This window comes from Mustela nigripes, chromosome 1 (assembly GCF_022355385.1).
Source record: "Mustela nigripes isolate SB6536 chromosome 1, MUSNIG.SB6536, whole genome shotgun sequence".
NCBI lineage: Eukaryota > Metazoa > Chordata > Mammalia > Carnivora > Mustelidae > Mustela > Mustela nigripes.
Window position 1 is genome coordinate 142,850,084 of NC_081557.1, and position 16,389 is coordinate 142,866,472.

The window sequence follows — 16,389 nt, forward strand, 5'->3', positions numbered from 1 at the left end:
CCAGTTTTTCCTAATAGTGCGTTCTGGGTCCTGTTTTGAAGGGATACTCTACATCTTTTAAACATTTTTGTTTTTAATGTTTAGGTGCTTAATCTATCCGAATTTTGCTTTTGGTGTTGTTTTGGGATCTTATTTATTTTTGCATGGGTTTTGGTGTTCTTCCAAGTATCAGTATTTTCAAATGCTATCTCTGTCATTGAAATACGCTATAAATGCTTGGTTCTGAGATCATTCTAATCTGATCTCTTTGCTAACCCCATGCTAAGATTCCCTCTGTTACCTCTGTTATAGCTTTATCATAAGTATGATCTGTACTACTTTGATTTTGGTGTGTGTGACTTCCTCCTCCAACCATGTATATATTTTTTTATGTTGGAAAAGAAAAATGTTAGTTCATTTCTAATTTTGTTGAATTGTGGTCAGCTGAGGTTAACCCCTGATTTTAGGCAGTGAGCTTTCTGTGGACACTTACTTTTTTCCTCACTAAACTCAGCTACTAGTGTTAAGAGTCTGGTAGGCCCAGAGCTCAGCTTTGTTTACAGTTTCTGTTGCCATGTGTGGCCCACAGAGAAGTTCATCTTATTTTTAAGAGTTGCTTTTTGGAAAAGTATCCTTTTTTTAGGAGTGCCTGGGTGGCTCAGTGGGTTAAGCCTCTGCCTTTAGCTCAGGTCATGCTCTCAGGGTCCTGGGATGGAGCCCCACATAGGGCTCTTTGCTCAGCAGGGAGCCTGCCCCCCCCACTACCTCTCTGCCTACACGTGATCTTCCTGCCTAATAAATAAAATCTTAAAAAAAGAAAACAAAAAACCCCCTCCCCCCTTTTTTTAAAGTATCTTTTTTTTTTTTTTTTTTTTTTTCTCTGCTTCATGGGAGGGGTTGGGGAAGGCTTCAGAACAAACATTTTTGGGGCATCTGAGTGGTTCAGTCTGTTAAGTGTCTGCCTTTGGCTCAGGTCATGATCCCAGAGTCCTGGGATAGAGCTCCACATAAGGCTCCCTGCTCAGCAGGGAGTCTGCTTCTCCCTCCATCCTTCTGCCTGCTGCTAGTGCTTGCTCCCTCTCTATCAAATAACATTTTTTTTTAAAACCATATTTTCTTAGAGACTCAAATTTTTTCTTAGTAGTTCATTACCAGCTCTATATAAACCTCAGAGGAAAACAATATTTTGACTAATATAATTAAAAGACGTAAGAGGCCAAAGTCAGTATGATTTTTAAAAGATTTTATTTATTTGACAGAGCCAGAGAGAGAGAGATTAAGAGCACATGCAGGGGCAGCAGCAAATTCTGCTGAGCAGAGAGCCCAACAAGGAGCTTGATCCCCAAACCGTTGGATCATGACCTGAGCCAAAGGCAGAAGCTGAACCAACTGAGCCACCCAAGCGTGCAGTATGATGAAATTTTTAATATTAAAGACAATGTGTTTCAAAACTTCTGAGTATGAAATATGTCAGGCACTATGCTAGGAGCTTTGTAAGCATTATTTCATATTAGCTTTTTGAGGAGAGTGATACTATTCCTATCTACAGAAACAGAATAGGAAACAGGCTGAGATGAAATGATTTTCCTGTGGGTCTCTTAAACCAAAATTAATACGCCTATCTTTGCCATACCTAGCCACCTAACTCTTGTTTACTTTCCCCAATGATGATGGTTTATTTTATGTGTCGACTGGGTCACAGGATATCCAGATTTTTGGTCAAACCTGGTGCTCCTTTGAGAGTATTCTCAGATGAGATTAACAAATTGGTAGATTGGGTAAAGCAGATAGCCCTTGGTAAAGTGGGTTAAGCATTCAACCGGTTGGAGGCCTGAGTAGAACAAAAGACTGCTCCTCCCCTGAGTAATACCATTCTACCTGATGACCTTGAAAAAGTGGCTCGTTTTGCCTGATGACCTTTGAATGAGAACACTGGGTTTTCTTAGTTCTACAATATCTTCTGGCCTTTGGATTTGAACTGGGACATCAGTTCTACAGATTTTGGATTTGCCAGACTCCATAATCATGTGGGACAATTTCTTACAACAAATCTCTTTATAAATACATAGTTCTGTTTCTCTGGAGAATTCTGACTAACATACAATTTAAAAATGGAACTGAACACATTCGTCCATTCAGTCACCCATCATAGAATACTGGTGGTAATAACTATAATATTCAATTTTTCCCCTTAGTTTAATTTGGGAGCTCTAAATACCCATACAAATCACTCAAGCAAATTACAACTGGAGGTATAGAAACTTGTTAGAAGGTTATTGCAAATATAGTTGATGAGACATGATGTTGGCTCAAACTTAGGTATTAGGAAATGGGATAAAGAGAAGTAGACAGATTTAAGAGCTGTTTATTACATAGAATAAAGGTAGTGCTAGGTGATTTTGATAAGGTGGATAAAGGAAGAGCCAAAGGATGACTCAAAGATTTCTAGGTTAGGTTGTTGGTAGCATTCACCCAGATAGGGTTTGGAAGAGATGCAGGTGTCAGAGGCAGGGTCCATATTAATGACATTAAAAAACCAGTGAGATACCCAAGTGGTATTGTCTAGGGACATTTGTACGTATAAGTGACTAACTTAGGAAAGAGAATAAGCTAAAGGCAAAAATGTGGGAATCATCAGTATATACATAGTAATTGAAACCACAGATTTTAAAGTAGCTAAGATTGCCAGGCTGTAGATAAGAAAAGGATTTAAAACAGAGTAAATGAAGTTTCTAGTGAAGGGTTTTCTCTTTAAAAGAGGAGTACATGAATAAAAAATAGATTTTTGAAGTGTCTTACCTAGAGTGCTTCACTCCATCACACTGAATTAATCAATTCATTTACTACTTAGTTTATTAAGCAATGAAATGCATGGACCTCACCATTCTGGCTGCATATATCCCTTCCCATTTGTTGTTTTCCTTCAATTTAGCAGTGTCTAAATTGCTAAAAGGCAGTAAATAAGTAATTTCCTTGTGAGAGATTATGTATTAGCTGGATGTAATAGGAGCCCTTAAACTAAAAATAGAAAAAAAAAGTTGAGGTCTTTCTGATATTTATTTTTACATTTTAAAACACTTTAGTTTAACTTAGAGGATTGATTTGACCTAGAGCTTAGTCCATGAGTTTTGAACTAAAGTTATTTTTGTAAAAGAGAAAACCATGACTTGTATCTGCATTAATTTAGTGCTTCTAATGTAACTTCCATTGAAAGTTAGTAGGAAATAGTTACACAGTATGCTAGTAATTACTTACCAAATTACATTAAGTGGAAGTTACTCTATTTGGGCAGGCGGAAAGATGGAAGAAGTAAGTAGACTGAGTAGACAAATCAAGTTGTCTATAGAAAATTATTTGAAAATATTTTAAATGCTAAAAAGTAGTTTGAGGTGTATATTTTGTAAATTCACTGCATTTCTATGACCCATAAACATAGGTTACAATTATAATTTTTGTAGGATTACATTTTATGTAGTCTTCATGATTATCGTTTTTTTCTTTTCTTTCTTTTTTTGGGTCAGGGGGAGAGAACATGTGGAGGTAGAGAGAGGAGCGGAGCAAGAGGGAGAGAGAAAATCTTAAGCTGACTCCATGCCCAGCATGGAGTTCCATATAGACTTGATCTGGGCTGGATCTCACAACCCTGAGATCATGACCCTGAGATCATGACCTGAGCTGAAATCAAGAGTAAGACACTTAACTGACTGAGCCACCCAAGTGCCCCTGCTTTTTTCTTTTGCAGAAATTCTTTTTTAGAAAAATAATTTTTGGGGTAGCTCAGTTGGTTGAGTGTCTGACTCTTGGTTTCAGCTCAGGTCATGATCTCTGGGTTGAACCCCAGGTAGGGTCCCCCCCACTCAGCAGAGAGTCTGCTTGTTCCTATCCTTTTCCCTCCCCTTCTGCTGAGCCATGCTCCCTAACCCAATTTGTGAGCAAGCATGCATGTTTGCACTCTCTCTCAAATAACATCTTTAAAAAAAAGAAAAATATTTTTCCTATTCTATTATTTACTAGTAATAAGACTTCTTAAGAATAATAAATAGGGCACCTGGGTGGCTTAGTGGGTTAAGCCTCTGCCTTTGGCTCAGGTCATTATCTCAGGGTCCTAAGATGGAGCCCTGCATTGGGCTCTCTGCTCAGCCCTGCCTCTCTGCCTACTTGTGATCTCTCTCTCTGTCATAAATAAATAAATTCTTAAAAAAAAAAAAGAATAATAATCCCAAAATAATTTATAAGAGAATTCCAATGTATTTTCATTTTTGTAGGCTTTAAAAAAATTGTATAGTCTGAGTACTTAGAGAATTGAATATATTTTTAAGAAGATTTATTTATTTACTTTAGAGAGAGAGAGATAGATGTGGAGGGGGCAGTGAGGAGAAGGAGAGAAAGTCCCAAGCAGACTCCGAGCTGAGTGCAGAGCCTCAGGTGGGGCTCGATCTCATAATGTTGAGAATACCACCTGAACTAAAACCCAAGAGTCAGATGCCCAACTGACTGAACCACCCAGGTCCTTGAGAATTGAATATTATAAGCAGAACTATAGCTTTCTATTATTCTCTGACTTTTTTGTTGAAATGATAACCATAGCCCTCATGTAGAAAATTTATTGGTATTATTACAAGTAAGAACAGAAAGGACTCAACATAATCTACATTTTTAATAGAATTAAACTGTAGGCAATTTGCTTTCAAAAGAAATATATACAATTTTTTATTCAATAAATATATTTTTGATTCCAGTATTTTCATGTTTCAAATATTTTTGGTGTATTTAAAAGTACCTGAAAACATTTTATTCCTATTTAAAGATTTCAAATTATGAGAGCAAAAAATTCCAATAGGTCAGAGACCAGAACAATAACTAGCTGAAAAGTTAATATCTCGTGAACTGGCTGGCCATGCAAAAGGAAGGTAAGTCCAACTCTTGATAACAACTACTTCCTCTTTGAAGTAAAACATGTACATGCAGACCCTTCCTTCCTTAACTTCCTGAATCGGTGCATTCTAGCTTTCTTCCTTCCTTTTCCCTCTTAACTGCTTTTTTGAGATCTAATTCACACACCATAAAATCCATCCATTGAAAGTGTACAATTCAACGGCTTAGCATATTCAGGCAGTTTACTTAGAAGTGGAAACATACAGTATTTGTCCTTTTGTGTCTAGCTTCTTTCATACGCATCATGTTGTAGATGATATGTCAGAACTTCTTTCTTATAAATGGCTGAATAATACTCCATTGTATGCATATACCACACTTTGTTATTATTAGTTATTAGTTGATGTGCACTTGGGTTGTTTCCATCTTTCATCTACTGTAAATAACTGACACAATGAGCGTTTGCATACAGGTAACTGTTTGAGTTTTGTCTTCTATTCTTTTGGGTTTAACCCAGGGTGAAACTGCTGGATCACATGGTAATTCTATGATCAGCTTTTGAAGAACAACCGAATTGTTTTCTATAGTAGCTGCATCATTTTACATTCCAATGAGCAATGCAGAAGGGTTTCAATCTCCACATCCTGGTCAATACTTTTTTTGTTGTTGCTATTTTAATTACAGCCTTTCTAGTATGTGTAAAGTGTAATCTATCCCATTGCAGATTCAGTTTTCATTTTTCTAATGATTACTGATGTTGAGCAACTTTTCAAGTGTTTATTGGCCACTTGTGTATCTTGTTTGTAGAAATGTCTTTCTAAGTCCTTTGCCCACTTAAATTGGATTGTTTATCTTGTTGATTTGTAGGAATTCTTTATATATTCTGGGTATTAACTCTTTCTCAGATATATGATTTGCAAATTTTTTCTTCCATTATGTAGATTGTCTTTTTACCTCTTTTTTAAAAAAGATTTTAAGTAATTCTCTGTACCCAACGTGGGGCTTGGACTTATAACCCCAAGATCAAGAGTCACACAGTCCACCTACTGAGCCAGTTAGGTGCCCTGTCTTTTTACTTTCTTGATAACATTCTCTGGTGCACAAAGTTTTTAATTTAAATGAAGTCCAATTTATTGATTTTTTTCCTTTTGTTACTTATGCTTTTGTTGTCACATCTTAGGAGCCATTGCTAAATCCAAGATTTTGAAGATTAACCCAAATGTTTTCTTCTAAGAGGTTTATGCCTTATATTTAGGTTGTTGATTAATTTTGAGTTAGTTTTTGTAAATGGTGTAAGGTAGGGTCCAACTTCAATCTTTTGCATGTGAATATCCAGTTGTCCCAGCATCATTTGTTGAAGACACACTTCTTTCTTCAATTGATTGTTTTGGTATCTCTGCTGAAAATCAGTTGACAGTAAATGTGAGGATATATGGAGAAGTGCTATTTTGAGTTTATATCCGAACATCTTTTTTCAGAGTAATTTTGTGTATTACCTCTCAAATAGGCAGGGACTTCAAGAAAGGTAAGAGGAATTCTTAAAACAAGTATCTATTTTGCAAACAATCAGACATTTTTTCATTCCTCATTTTTCATTATATTAGTATTCCAAAACCTTAAACCTTTATTTACAAGTGTTTATGATTTTTATGTTTGTTGATGTGCATGACAAAGCTCTACCTTAAACTAAGTACTGCAGATGGCCCTTTGTATATTCTGTTGTAGCTACACATAATTTAACATTGTAAATTGAAAAGGTTCTATACTGTACACTTCCAGAAATTTACTGCAGTGTTACGTGCATAATGGGTCCTCAATAAATGGCAAAAGAATGAATAAATCTTTCTGAAGTAGATTTCTCTTAATTTCCTATGCAAAATATGTACTAGTATATACATATTATTGACACAATTTATTTCCCTTTATATTGGCCCCCATCACTTTGATTTTTTTCCCAAACAACCTCATGTCCTTGTAATGGCTTTATCTTAGCCATTATAAATTATTAATTTTGTGGCATTCACTTTATACTAATGAATCCTTCATGAACATCCCACAAGATTCCCCGTGTAGCAATGGTTTTCAGAGTCAGTTATGAATAGGAATTGAGTCTAGTTGATTGAGAAATTAGTGACAGTTCACAGGGGTCTGTGAAAAGAGCTGGCTTTATTAACTCAGGCGGCATCTCCTGCAGTGGCCACATTTCTACCCAGATGAACGACGGAGCATATGTTTTCTGACTTCCTTTGCTGTCAACAGATTTTCTTTGTCTGTAGTTATACCAAAACTGATGGATCATTTCTTTGAATGGTCTTGTGGTCAGAGTATACAGAATTGGGTTCAAAGCACTGTTGATAGGCAGAATAAAGATCACTACCCAAGAGGTTATGGTACCTAGAAGAGAAAAATGCAGTAGTTTCAGTGTTCATGGATGTTTACAAGGTATAGAAATCCCTTTCCCTTGTTTCCCCCCCAACCCCTTTTTGAGTCTTAATGTCTTCCCTTTGATGTCACACAATTAAATACCAAGTCTAATGTGTTTCCAGGATGTCTTTCCAGGGTGCCAGTGTTTGAGGGGAGTGCTGGTGCTGCAAAAAAACAGGGTTCTTCTCTAAGTAGCTTTTCTTGAATAATCAATTAATGTATTCGATTAGGTAGAAACATTTTCCACCAAGTGATTACATATTATTGTGATATGATTTCATTTTAGGAAAAACAGTATCATTTAGCATTCAAATCACACCTTTTATAATATTTTAATTGCTGGGCAGTACATACAAGTATTTATCAAAATATATAGATTTCTTTTCTGCTATTTCTTTGGTTTTAAACATAGGTATGCATTTTTAGGCTTTTGACTAGATGTTTATTTCGGTAAAAACATTGCTGGCTAAACTTATCTTAAAAATTACTGTAGTACAGAGGTAACTACCAATAACTCAGATTTGTTCTTATAATTTAATTGATGCTCTTTTCTCTCTTTGTTGCTTATAAAATGTAAGATACTATTATCACCAACCATGGGATAAAACAAAATTAAAATTGTATATTTATAATTTTTAAAAATGTGACTATATACTGCACTCACAATTAATAGCATTTTGTACATCTTTTTATTGTGGTAAAATATACATAACATAAAATTTACCATTTTCATCATTTTTAAGTGTGCTGATCAGTGGCAGTAAGTACACTCATAGAGTTGTGCAATCATCACCACCATCCACCACCAGAACTTTTTCATCCTGCCCGGTGGAAACTACATACCTTTTAAACAGTAACTTGTCATCTGCTTCTCCTCCCAACCCCTGATGACACACTCACAAACTTTCTGTCTCTATGAATTCGACTACTAGAGTAGTCATACAGTGTATGTAGTTAGTACAGTGGAATCATACAATATTTTCCTTTGATGATTAGCTTATTGCACTTAGCATGAAGTCTTCAAGGTCCATTCATGTCTTACCATGCTTCAGAATTTCCTCCCTTTATAAGGCTGAGTAATAATCCATTGTGTGTGTGCAATACACTTTATTTATCCATGCGTCCATTGATGGACACTTGTATTACTTCCAGCTTTTGGCTATCATGAATAATGCTGCTATGAACATGAGTGTACCAATGTCTGTTTGAGTTCTTGCTTTTAATTACTTCAATTCCCAGAATTGGAATTGCCGGGTCATATGGTATTTCTTTGTTTAATTTTTTGAGGAACCACTATGCTGTTCAATATAGCAGCTGTGCTATTTTACACTCCTGCCAGTAATACACAAGAGCTCCAATTTCTCCAGATCCTCACCGATTTGTGGTATTTTCTCTGTTTTTGATAGTAGCTATTCTAATGAGCATGATTTACAGTATTTTTAAATACTAGGAATGCATCTTCAATCATCTCTCACACTCTGGGATAATGTTCTCTAAATTGCTCTGTATTCTGGGAAGAAAACTGTCTTATGTTCTCAAAAGAAAATGAAGTTTAAAAAAAAGAAAAAAATGAAGTAAATATTTCATAATCATTTTTACCTGTTTGGTTTTTGGTTTTCTTAAGCATGGCATTATCAGAATTACAAAACATAGAATGTTATTTATTTGAGTCATTACTTTGTTCCAATGGTAATTTCAAAAATTGTGTTTCAGGCATTTACAGAAATAACTGAACAGCTGCCTCCCAGTAAACTTTCGATTGATGAACAGAGCCTGAAGTGCATACAACTCTGACTTAAAATTCTTAAAATGAGTTGGTGTTAAGAATCTTAATTTTCCTTCTTAGAGGAACACTGCAGAGACAGATTTATTAATTTTTTACAAAAAGAAAAAAAAAGTTGTACCTGGTATTTCTACCTGAAGTAATGAAAGAAATTTCAGTACAAAAATGGGTATCCAGCATAATGCATCAGTAAATACAATAAAGAAAAAACGTTTGGCAAGGATCATCTCTTTTTTAACTTGATTCCGTATTTCGGTTGCTGTTATGGCACTTTGATGCACGCTGTAAAACATGCTTCCATAGGAAAAAACTATGATGATAAACGCCGCCAGGTTAACACCTGTTTTAGAACACAAAGATTATTACTGATGTGTATGAGCAGACTTTCAAAACAAACATACATACTCTTAGCTGTTTGAACATGAACATGTTTTTTATTTTTTCATATGAATCACTTAAGTACACAAAAATGAATTTTTCAAAAAATGGAAGTAATGTTGTACTGATGAGGAATGAGGGAATTTTAATTTTAAAAATGGCATATTAAAATGAGATTATAGTGATTCAGCGAATATCCTGGGTCTTTTAATCATTATAGTTTTTAAAAATAATTCAATTAGTTTAAGTGATTCTTTGAGACTATGTATATATTTATATATAAAATATATATTTTATAATATATATATTTTTTCTTTAGCCTCCCTCTGAGAATATTCTTTACAAGAAAAAAACTCTTGTATGTCTATTTTCAAGGCAAAGACTTATGTGGCTATTTTCAGTTTGTTCATATTATAAGTGCAAAGAGTTAAAATATGTTTTATTTAGTATTATTAGGGTGACTGCATGAAATACAAGTATTTACCATTTTGTCATTAAGGAGCATATTGGAATTTATATGATAAAGTGGTAATTCATGGGGGGGGGGACCCTTAGGGTTTTTCTGACAGAATCCATCCCTGATGTCAATGTGAAAAACTGGTTAGAAGATACGAAATAAAAAAAAAGGAGCCTGGGTGCCTCAGTCGGCTGTGTCTGCGTTCAGCTCAGGTCATGATCCCAGTGTCCTAGGATTGAGTCCCACATCTGGCTCCTTGCTTGGCAGGGAACCTGCTTCTCTCCCTCTGCCTGCTCTGCCTGCCACTTTCCCTGCTTTGCATGCACTCTCTCTGACAAATAAATAAAATCTTAAAAAAAAAAAAAAGATCTGAAATAAAAATTTATAAACATTGGAAGAAATAATGAGATTGACATTTTGATTTATTCTAGTAATTGAATAAAAGGGTTTATAATACAGAGTTTCTCACCAAGAAAAATTGTCACTGAATAAATCTGGGCTCCAGTACTTCCAGTATCTTCTGAATGAAGAGGGAAACACACTCCATTGGTGCCATAGTAGTTTTTGAAAAATTCCTTATCGGTCAATGGAATGAGAGCCACTATAAACCCAGTAATCCAAATGAGAATCAGAACTGTAATTGTTCTGCATTTTCTAGGTCTTAAACACCTAAAAGGATAGACAATGCAGATATATTTTTCCAGGGTCAGAAATGTTAGAAGTAACACTGATACTTCAGTGGACAGAATGGCCAAAGATCCCACAAGCTGACAGTGAATACTCTCCATCCACAGCTGTGCGTGCTTGTTGTATTCTCCACGGAACTTGAGGTCAAAGGCTCCAATTAGAAACAGATATATTCCCATGAGGCAGTCAGCACCTATAGGACCAGGAGATGTTGCAAATTTAGAGACTTAAATAGGTATAATGGAATTAACAATAAGTGGTAGTATTTTCAGTATGAGCAAAAAATATCTCATTTACTTCCACTTGGGAGGAGGTACTTTTTATTCTACTTTTTATTTGTTTATGGGTAAGGACCTCTTCAGCAGCTCTCTTCAATAACCACTCTTACAGCACCCTCTATAGCTAATTACATAATCATGCCCTCTTTTTTTTTTTTTTTTTTTTAATTTTCAGGTCTGTTTGAGTAGGGATTTGTCTATTTTGTTTTCCATTCTGGTCTCGTTACCTAGAGGCGTTGAGTAAATGGATAAAATGTAATTATGTTGAGGGGCACCTAGGTAGCTCAGTCAGCTAGGCATCTGCCTTCGGCTCAGGTCATGATCCCGGGATCCTGGGACTGAGCCTGGGGTTGGGCTCCTTGCTCAGCGAGGAGACTGCTTCTCCCTCTGCCTGCCACTCTGCCCTGGGTCATAAGATGGAGCACCACATGGGGCTCCTTGCTCACTGGGGAGCCTACTTCTCCCTCTCCCCCATCGCTCCCCCTGCTTGTGCTCTCTCTCTCTTTCTCTCATATAAATCTTAACCAAAAAATAAGTGCTCTATAGTCAGTATAATTTTGAAGGGCTTGAGTTATTTACCCAGAGCTGGTCTAAGCAAATCTGTTCTCTCTGATTCTCTCTTCCTATTTTTACATCTTTCATTGTCTCATTTTAGGCTCTCCCATCCCCAGAATCAGTTGTCAGTGTGATGCCCTATTTGGTGATTTTGCTTTTTAAGCATATATTTCATATCCAAGAGTAGGTGAGTTTTTTTTTTTTTTTTTTACTACACAGGGATTCTACACAAGGTTTCTGAAATCACATCACTGTATAAATGATGAGGCTGGTCCTAATCCTTGAACATTGAAGTTATACTCTAGCCTTCCCCAGAGCAATTGAGCATACTCAAAATTTTGTAATTAACAATATGAATTAGTAACCAGTTTCTGACTTCTATTTCCTAGGTAGCTTGCAATGAATAAAATAATAAGACAATAGACTTTGAATGAGCCTGGGCATGTAAACATAAAGCAAAACATCGTGTAGATTGATACTCGCTGGAGAAAGTATGGCTACATTACAGGCCATGTGACCCACACTGTAAACAGCCTGACCACTGGTTTCTTACTTTTTTTTCTTGGTAGTCCTCATTTAACACAGTACTCTGCAATCACATTTCAAAAACTTAAAAATTTTAATACTACCAAAAACATTTTTTTAATTCAAATATCTCAAATTACGAATGGAAGAGATTTTCATAGCTCAGAGACCAGGAACCCAGCTATCAGGTAAGTCAATACCTAGGATCCAGAGATGCAAACAAAAAAGTAAATACAACCCTGGATATAAAAATGTGACTGTGAAAGATTGTCATTTTATTCATAGTAAAAGAGTTTACAGGCTTTAACAAAACATGCCTTCAGAGAAGAAAACTAATGGAGAGCTTCTTTACAAGACAAAGCTAATAAACAAGAGCTTCATTAACCTGTGTAAGGTAGCTGAATTTTCCTGTTTTAAAAACTTATTTTCTTCTCACCAGTCATTTGATTTTCATTACAGTGAATATGAAAACAACGTAGAAGCAAAAAAGAGGAAAATGTAAAATCTCATATTTCTACCACTCTGTTTCCTTATTTTCTAATAGCAGTGCTCTCCTGTATTTCAAAACTATAATTCCTCTTCAATCAGGAAATACTCACAGCAGAGAGAAATGATTGACATGGCATGTAGCTTGTTCTCAGACCTGATATAAGGTCTCATACAGATGACAAAGATGTTGCCAAAGCATGTCACTGCAGATACAACCCAGACAAACACTCTTTGAATAATGTTTGCCAAGAGGTTTTCTAGAGATGAGATCCCATCAGTGTTTGGTTTGCAGCTGCGAACATGGGGTGCAAACCCACAGTACTGGAATTTCTTAAAATATCTGATGCACAAAGAGAAAGTAAAATAAGATTTCAAATTTAATTCAGTGTCACAGTACATTTGTATTTCTTTTCTACATCTTATCAGGAGGAAGAAAACATAATATGAGGCTCACAGTAAGGTAAAACACAAAAGATACTAAAGGTTGAAATTTTAATTCTTGTGAACTTGATTTCACTGCAAAAGAATGCATGGGTTAGAGCAGCAAATAGGCACCACGAATTTCAAGACATGCCTTGAAACATAAATAAACCATCAGCATGAGATCGAGAGAATTAATCCATCTAAGGAAACTTTTATTGGATTTTTAGTGTTTACGTGCTCCTCTTGTTGCTCCAACTAATCCTGCTTCTCAGCCCTCAGGGGAGGAGAGAGCCAAATGTTTTCTTCTCTGACTTCCATGGCTTTTCTACTACAGAAGTCATTATGTGAGCTGTAACTGCCTGTTCACATGCTTAACTCTCGACCAGATTTTGGTACATAATAAGGTGTTGAATAAATATTTGTTGAGTTAATTTTTTCATCAATAGAGAGACCTGTTTTATTGATACAGACACTACCCAGATAATCAGTAATTGCTACTGTATTACCAGCAACACCTACATCATTGACTGATCATCTTCTCGGTATCAGGAATCAATTCTCAAGTAAACTCCATGCATTACGTAACAGTACCACCATAGGAAGAGATGAATCTTCAGTGAAGGCAAATTATTTACTACAAAATTTTCTAATAAATGTAGAAATTGAAGTTCAAATTAGATGTATTTTCCTCTAAAGCCATGTATTCTGGCAAAAAATATAAATGATCTTTATAGTTTAGAGAGCTGTAGTAATAACACAAGATAAAAGCTTGACAATTACAGTATATCGTCCTGTTGTTTAACTCTTGCTGCCCGAATCCCTTAGATCTGATATGGTTTCTGCCCAATTCAAGTCTGTTCCTTGAGTTGTTTCTTGGGTTTTATGAGCTAACCATTTTCTCCCAATAAACTGTATTTGGCTTACATTTGTCTGAGTGCTTTATGTTGTGTGCAATCAAAGAAAATTTTATAAGCATCCTCTCTGAAGAGTTATGGAAAACAAAAAGAATGTCCTGCATTAGACTTAAAATATAATCAAAATTATAGAGGGGTGTTGGCGGACATGACACTTTCTAAATTGCTGGGACTTAATTAGCCTGCATTGAGATCAACCTAACATCTGCTGTAAGACTGCCCTCAATTAAAGAAAGATGTTTCCAAAGCAAAGAATCAATGGCACCATAATACACACTGTTTGAATAAAAGATTTTCATGGGGAGTTAGAGAGGAGAAGGGAATTGGGGGAAATTGGAAGGGGAGGTGAATCATGAGAGACTAAGGACTCTGAAAAACAATCTGAGGGGTTTGAAGTGGCGGGGGGTGGGAGGTTGGGGTACCAGGTGGTGGGTATTATAGAGGGCACGGATTGCATGGAGCACTGGGTGTGGTGAAAAAATAATGAATGAATACTGTTATGCTTAAAATAAATAAAAAATAAATGAAAAAAAAAAAGATTTTTAAAGTTTGCCATTTTATCCATACTCATTTGCTTCAATCATGTCCTGCCATTGGTGGCATTTTTTACTAAGGAGTATTTCTCCATGCTTTCCTCCATTTACAGCAATTAATTATTTACAGTTATTTTGTGTGGTTTATATAAGTTCCTATTTATTCATCTGGTAGCACTTATACCATGTGTGCAAATTACTAGCTCATCAGGCAAACATCCCTATGTATGAATGGTATCAGTGCTAAGGAGAGCTTATATGACTGAGGGCCTTCCCTCCACCCTCATGTTCTCTGACATTTAAAAAATCACCTTTGATTCTACTAGACCTTGGGGCGCTAAAAATCATCCCACCCAATAACAACACTTTAGGAATAATAAATTAGACAAATGAGTCAGCAGAAAATTTGCTAGATTGGATGCTTTGGGTATGGATGTATTAGCACAGTGCATGAGGAAACATAAAAGATGGAAATCAGGGTGAAAAACAAGAAAAACATCTGCTTACATGTGAGAGAGATTCAGTAGAGGTCTAAACATCCTTTGTTGGATATTTGAAATTTCAATTCCTTCTAGGCTGCTAAAAATATCAAATTATTCATCAAAATAACATATATTACAAGAATATAATAAAATGAGTTTTTGTGACAAAATGCTGTCTGTTAACACTGATTGTGAACCAAACATTCATACTCAGCCTGCCCTATGCACTTACTTCCCAACTCCTTTTTGATTCTGGCATTTATACACAAATATCTCCTCTATTTGAATTTTTTTGATCCTTATAGATCATAACCTATGCTTTGTGCATAGTAACTTCTCAATAAGGGTTTGTGGAATAAATGAACGCACATTATCTTTCAGACAATATTACAAAAGCAGAGAGATTTGAAATTTTTCTAATAATTTTAAAATAATATATTTTTCTAATAAGATGTCATTTTACTGAGGGTACATTTAAACTAAATGAACTGAACTTATCTTTTAAAGGCAATTCTTAGACCATAACAGATGTGTATGTGTGTGTGTGTATGTGTGTGTGTGTGTGTGGTGTGAGTAATGATTTACATAATCCAGAATATTGCATCTTTGGGATAAAAGTGACTATAATAAATTTTTAGATACCAGTACAATGGAGAAATGAATATGCAGACTTGCCTTCAGAGAATCAAAGCAAACAATCCAATATAATCTCCTGGTGATTATAGAAAAATATAAAATCATTACCTGATTTTTAGTTTATAAATATGTAAGGTAAAACTACCTGTTTATAGTCTAGTGAGCACCCATATGGTTCTGCAGTGTTTAACTCATATCCTGGGAATAAAGCTTCTGATTTGAAAGATTCTACAAATCTAATATTATAGACTTTATTAGCTATTAGTGTATAAATAACAATTTCATCATAAAATTATCCCCATAGGTATATACTTACAGAGACTTGAGTTTTACAAGATAATCAAATTGATCTGCTTGGATTTTCTGGATTGGGTTGTAGGAAAGATTCCTGTTTAAAAAAAAAAAAAAAAGGCAGCAATAGGTCATTTCTAGAAACTTCTTAAGAGAAAGTGTATCTGTTGACTGGATTACTTTTAAACATTAACAAAAAAGTATAGAAATAGCACTTGCCTTACAGAGTTCATTAAATATTTAAATGAATTAATGGAGATAAAACACCTAGAATTGTGCCTGGCTTTTAATTAGCACTATGATTTTGTTAGTGATGGGGGAACTAAGACAATATAAGAACAAAAGTGGACTTGTCAAGAAATGGCTCTACCACGGAAGCAGTAGAGGTCTCGACAAGAAACCACACATACCTCACCTTTTGCCTAGGATCTCATTGAGTTGAGTGAAAAACCGTCTCTTTTGTCAAATTTGAATTAATGGAATCATACTGAATGGTTTTTACAAAAAATCTTATGCCAAAGAGTGACATTTGTGCTGATGATTTGTGAGGTGTGAAATGGAAAGCAAAAGGCTATATAGCTGGGAACAAAGAAAGAGCGATCAGAGAGACAGTGCAGCTCAATTTTGATGGAAAAATTTTCTGAGTCTTTGTTAACAAACAAACAAACAACACCTTGAGA

At 35.4% G+C, this 16,389-nt stretch overlaps 1 protein-coding gene across 1 annotated transcript in view; it reads right to left on the reverse strand.

Annotated features, from left to right (window-relative positions):
- Positions 1-4,601: 4,601 nt before the first annotated feature.
- The window catches only part of RXFP1 (relaxin family peptide receptor 1), a 68,656-nt gene continuing 56,868 nt past the window's right edge, over positions 4,602-16,389 (reverse strand). Inside the window, exons 12-17 of the mRNA XM_059374561.1 lie at positions 15,735-15,806; positions 14,808-14,879; positions 12,541-12,770; positions 10,366-10,776; positions 9,183-9,401; positions 4,602-7,248 (exon numbers count right to left, since the gene is read on the reverse strand). Of these exons, the coding sequence (XP_059230544.1) occupies positions 6,947-7,248; positions 9,183-9,401; positions 10,366-10,776; positions 12,541-12,770; positions 14,808-14,879; positions 15,735-15,806 (1,306 nt within the window). The 3' untranslated portion in view covers positions 4,602-6,946. The remainder of the gene's footprint in view (positions 7,249-9,182; positions 9,402-10,365; positions 10,777-12,540; positions 12,771-14,807; positions 14,880-15,734; positions 15,807-16,389) is intronic.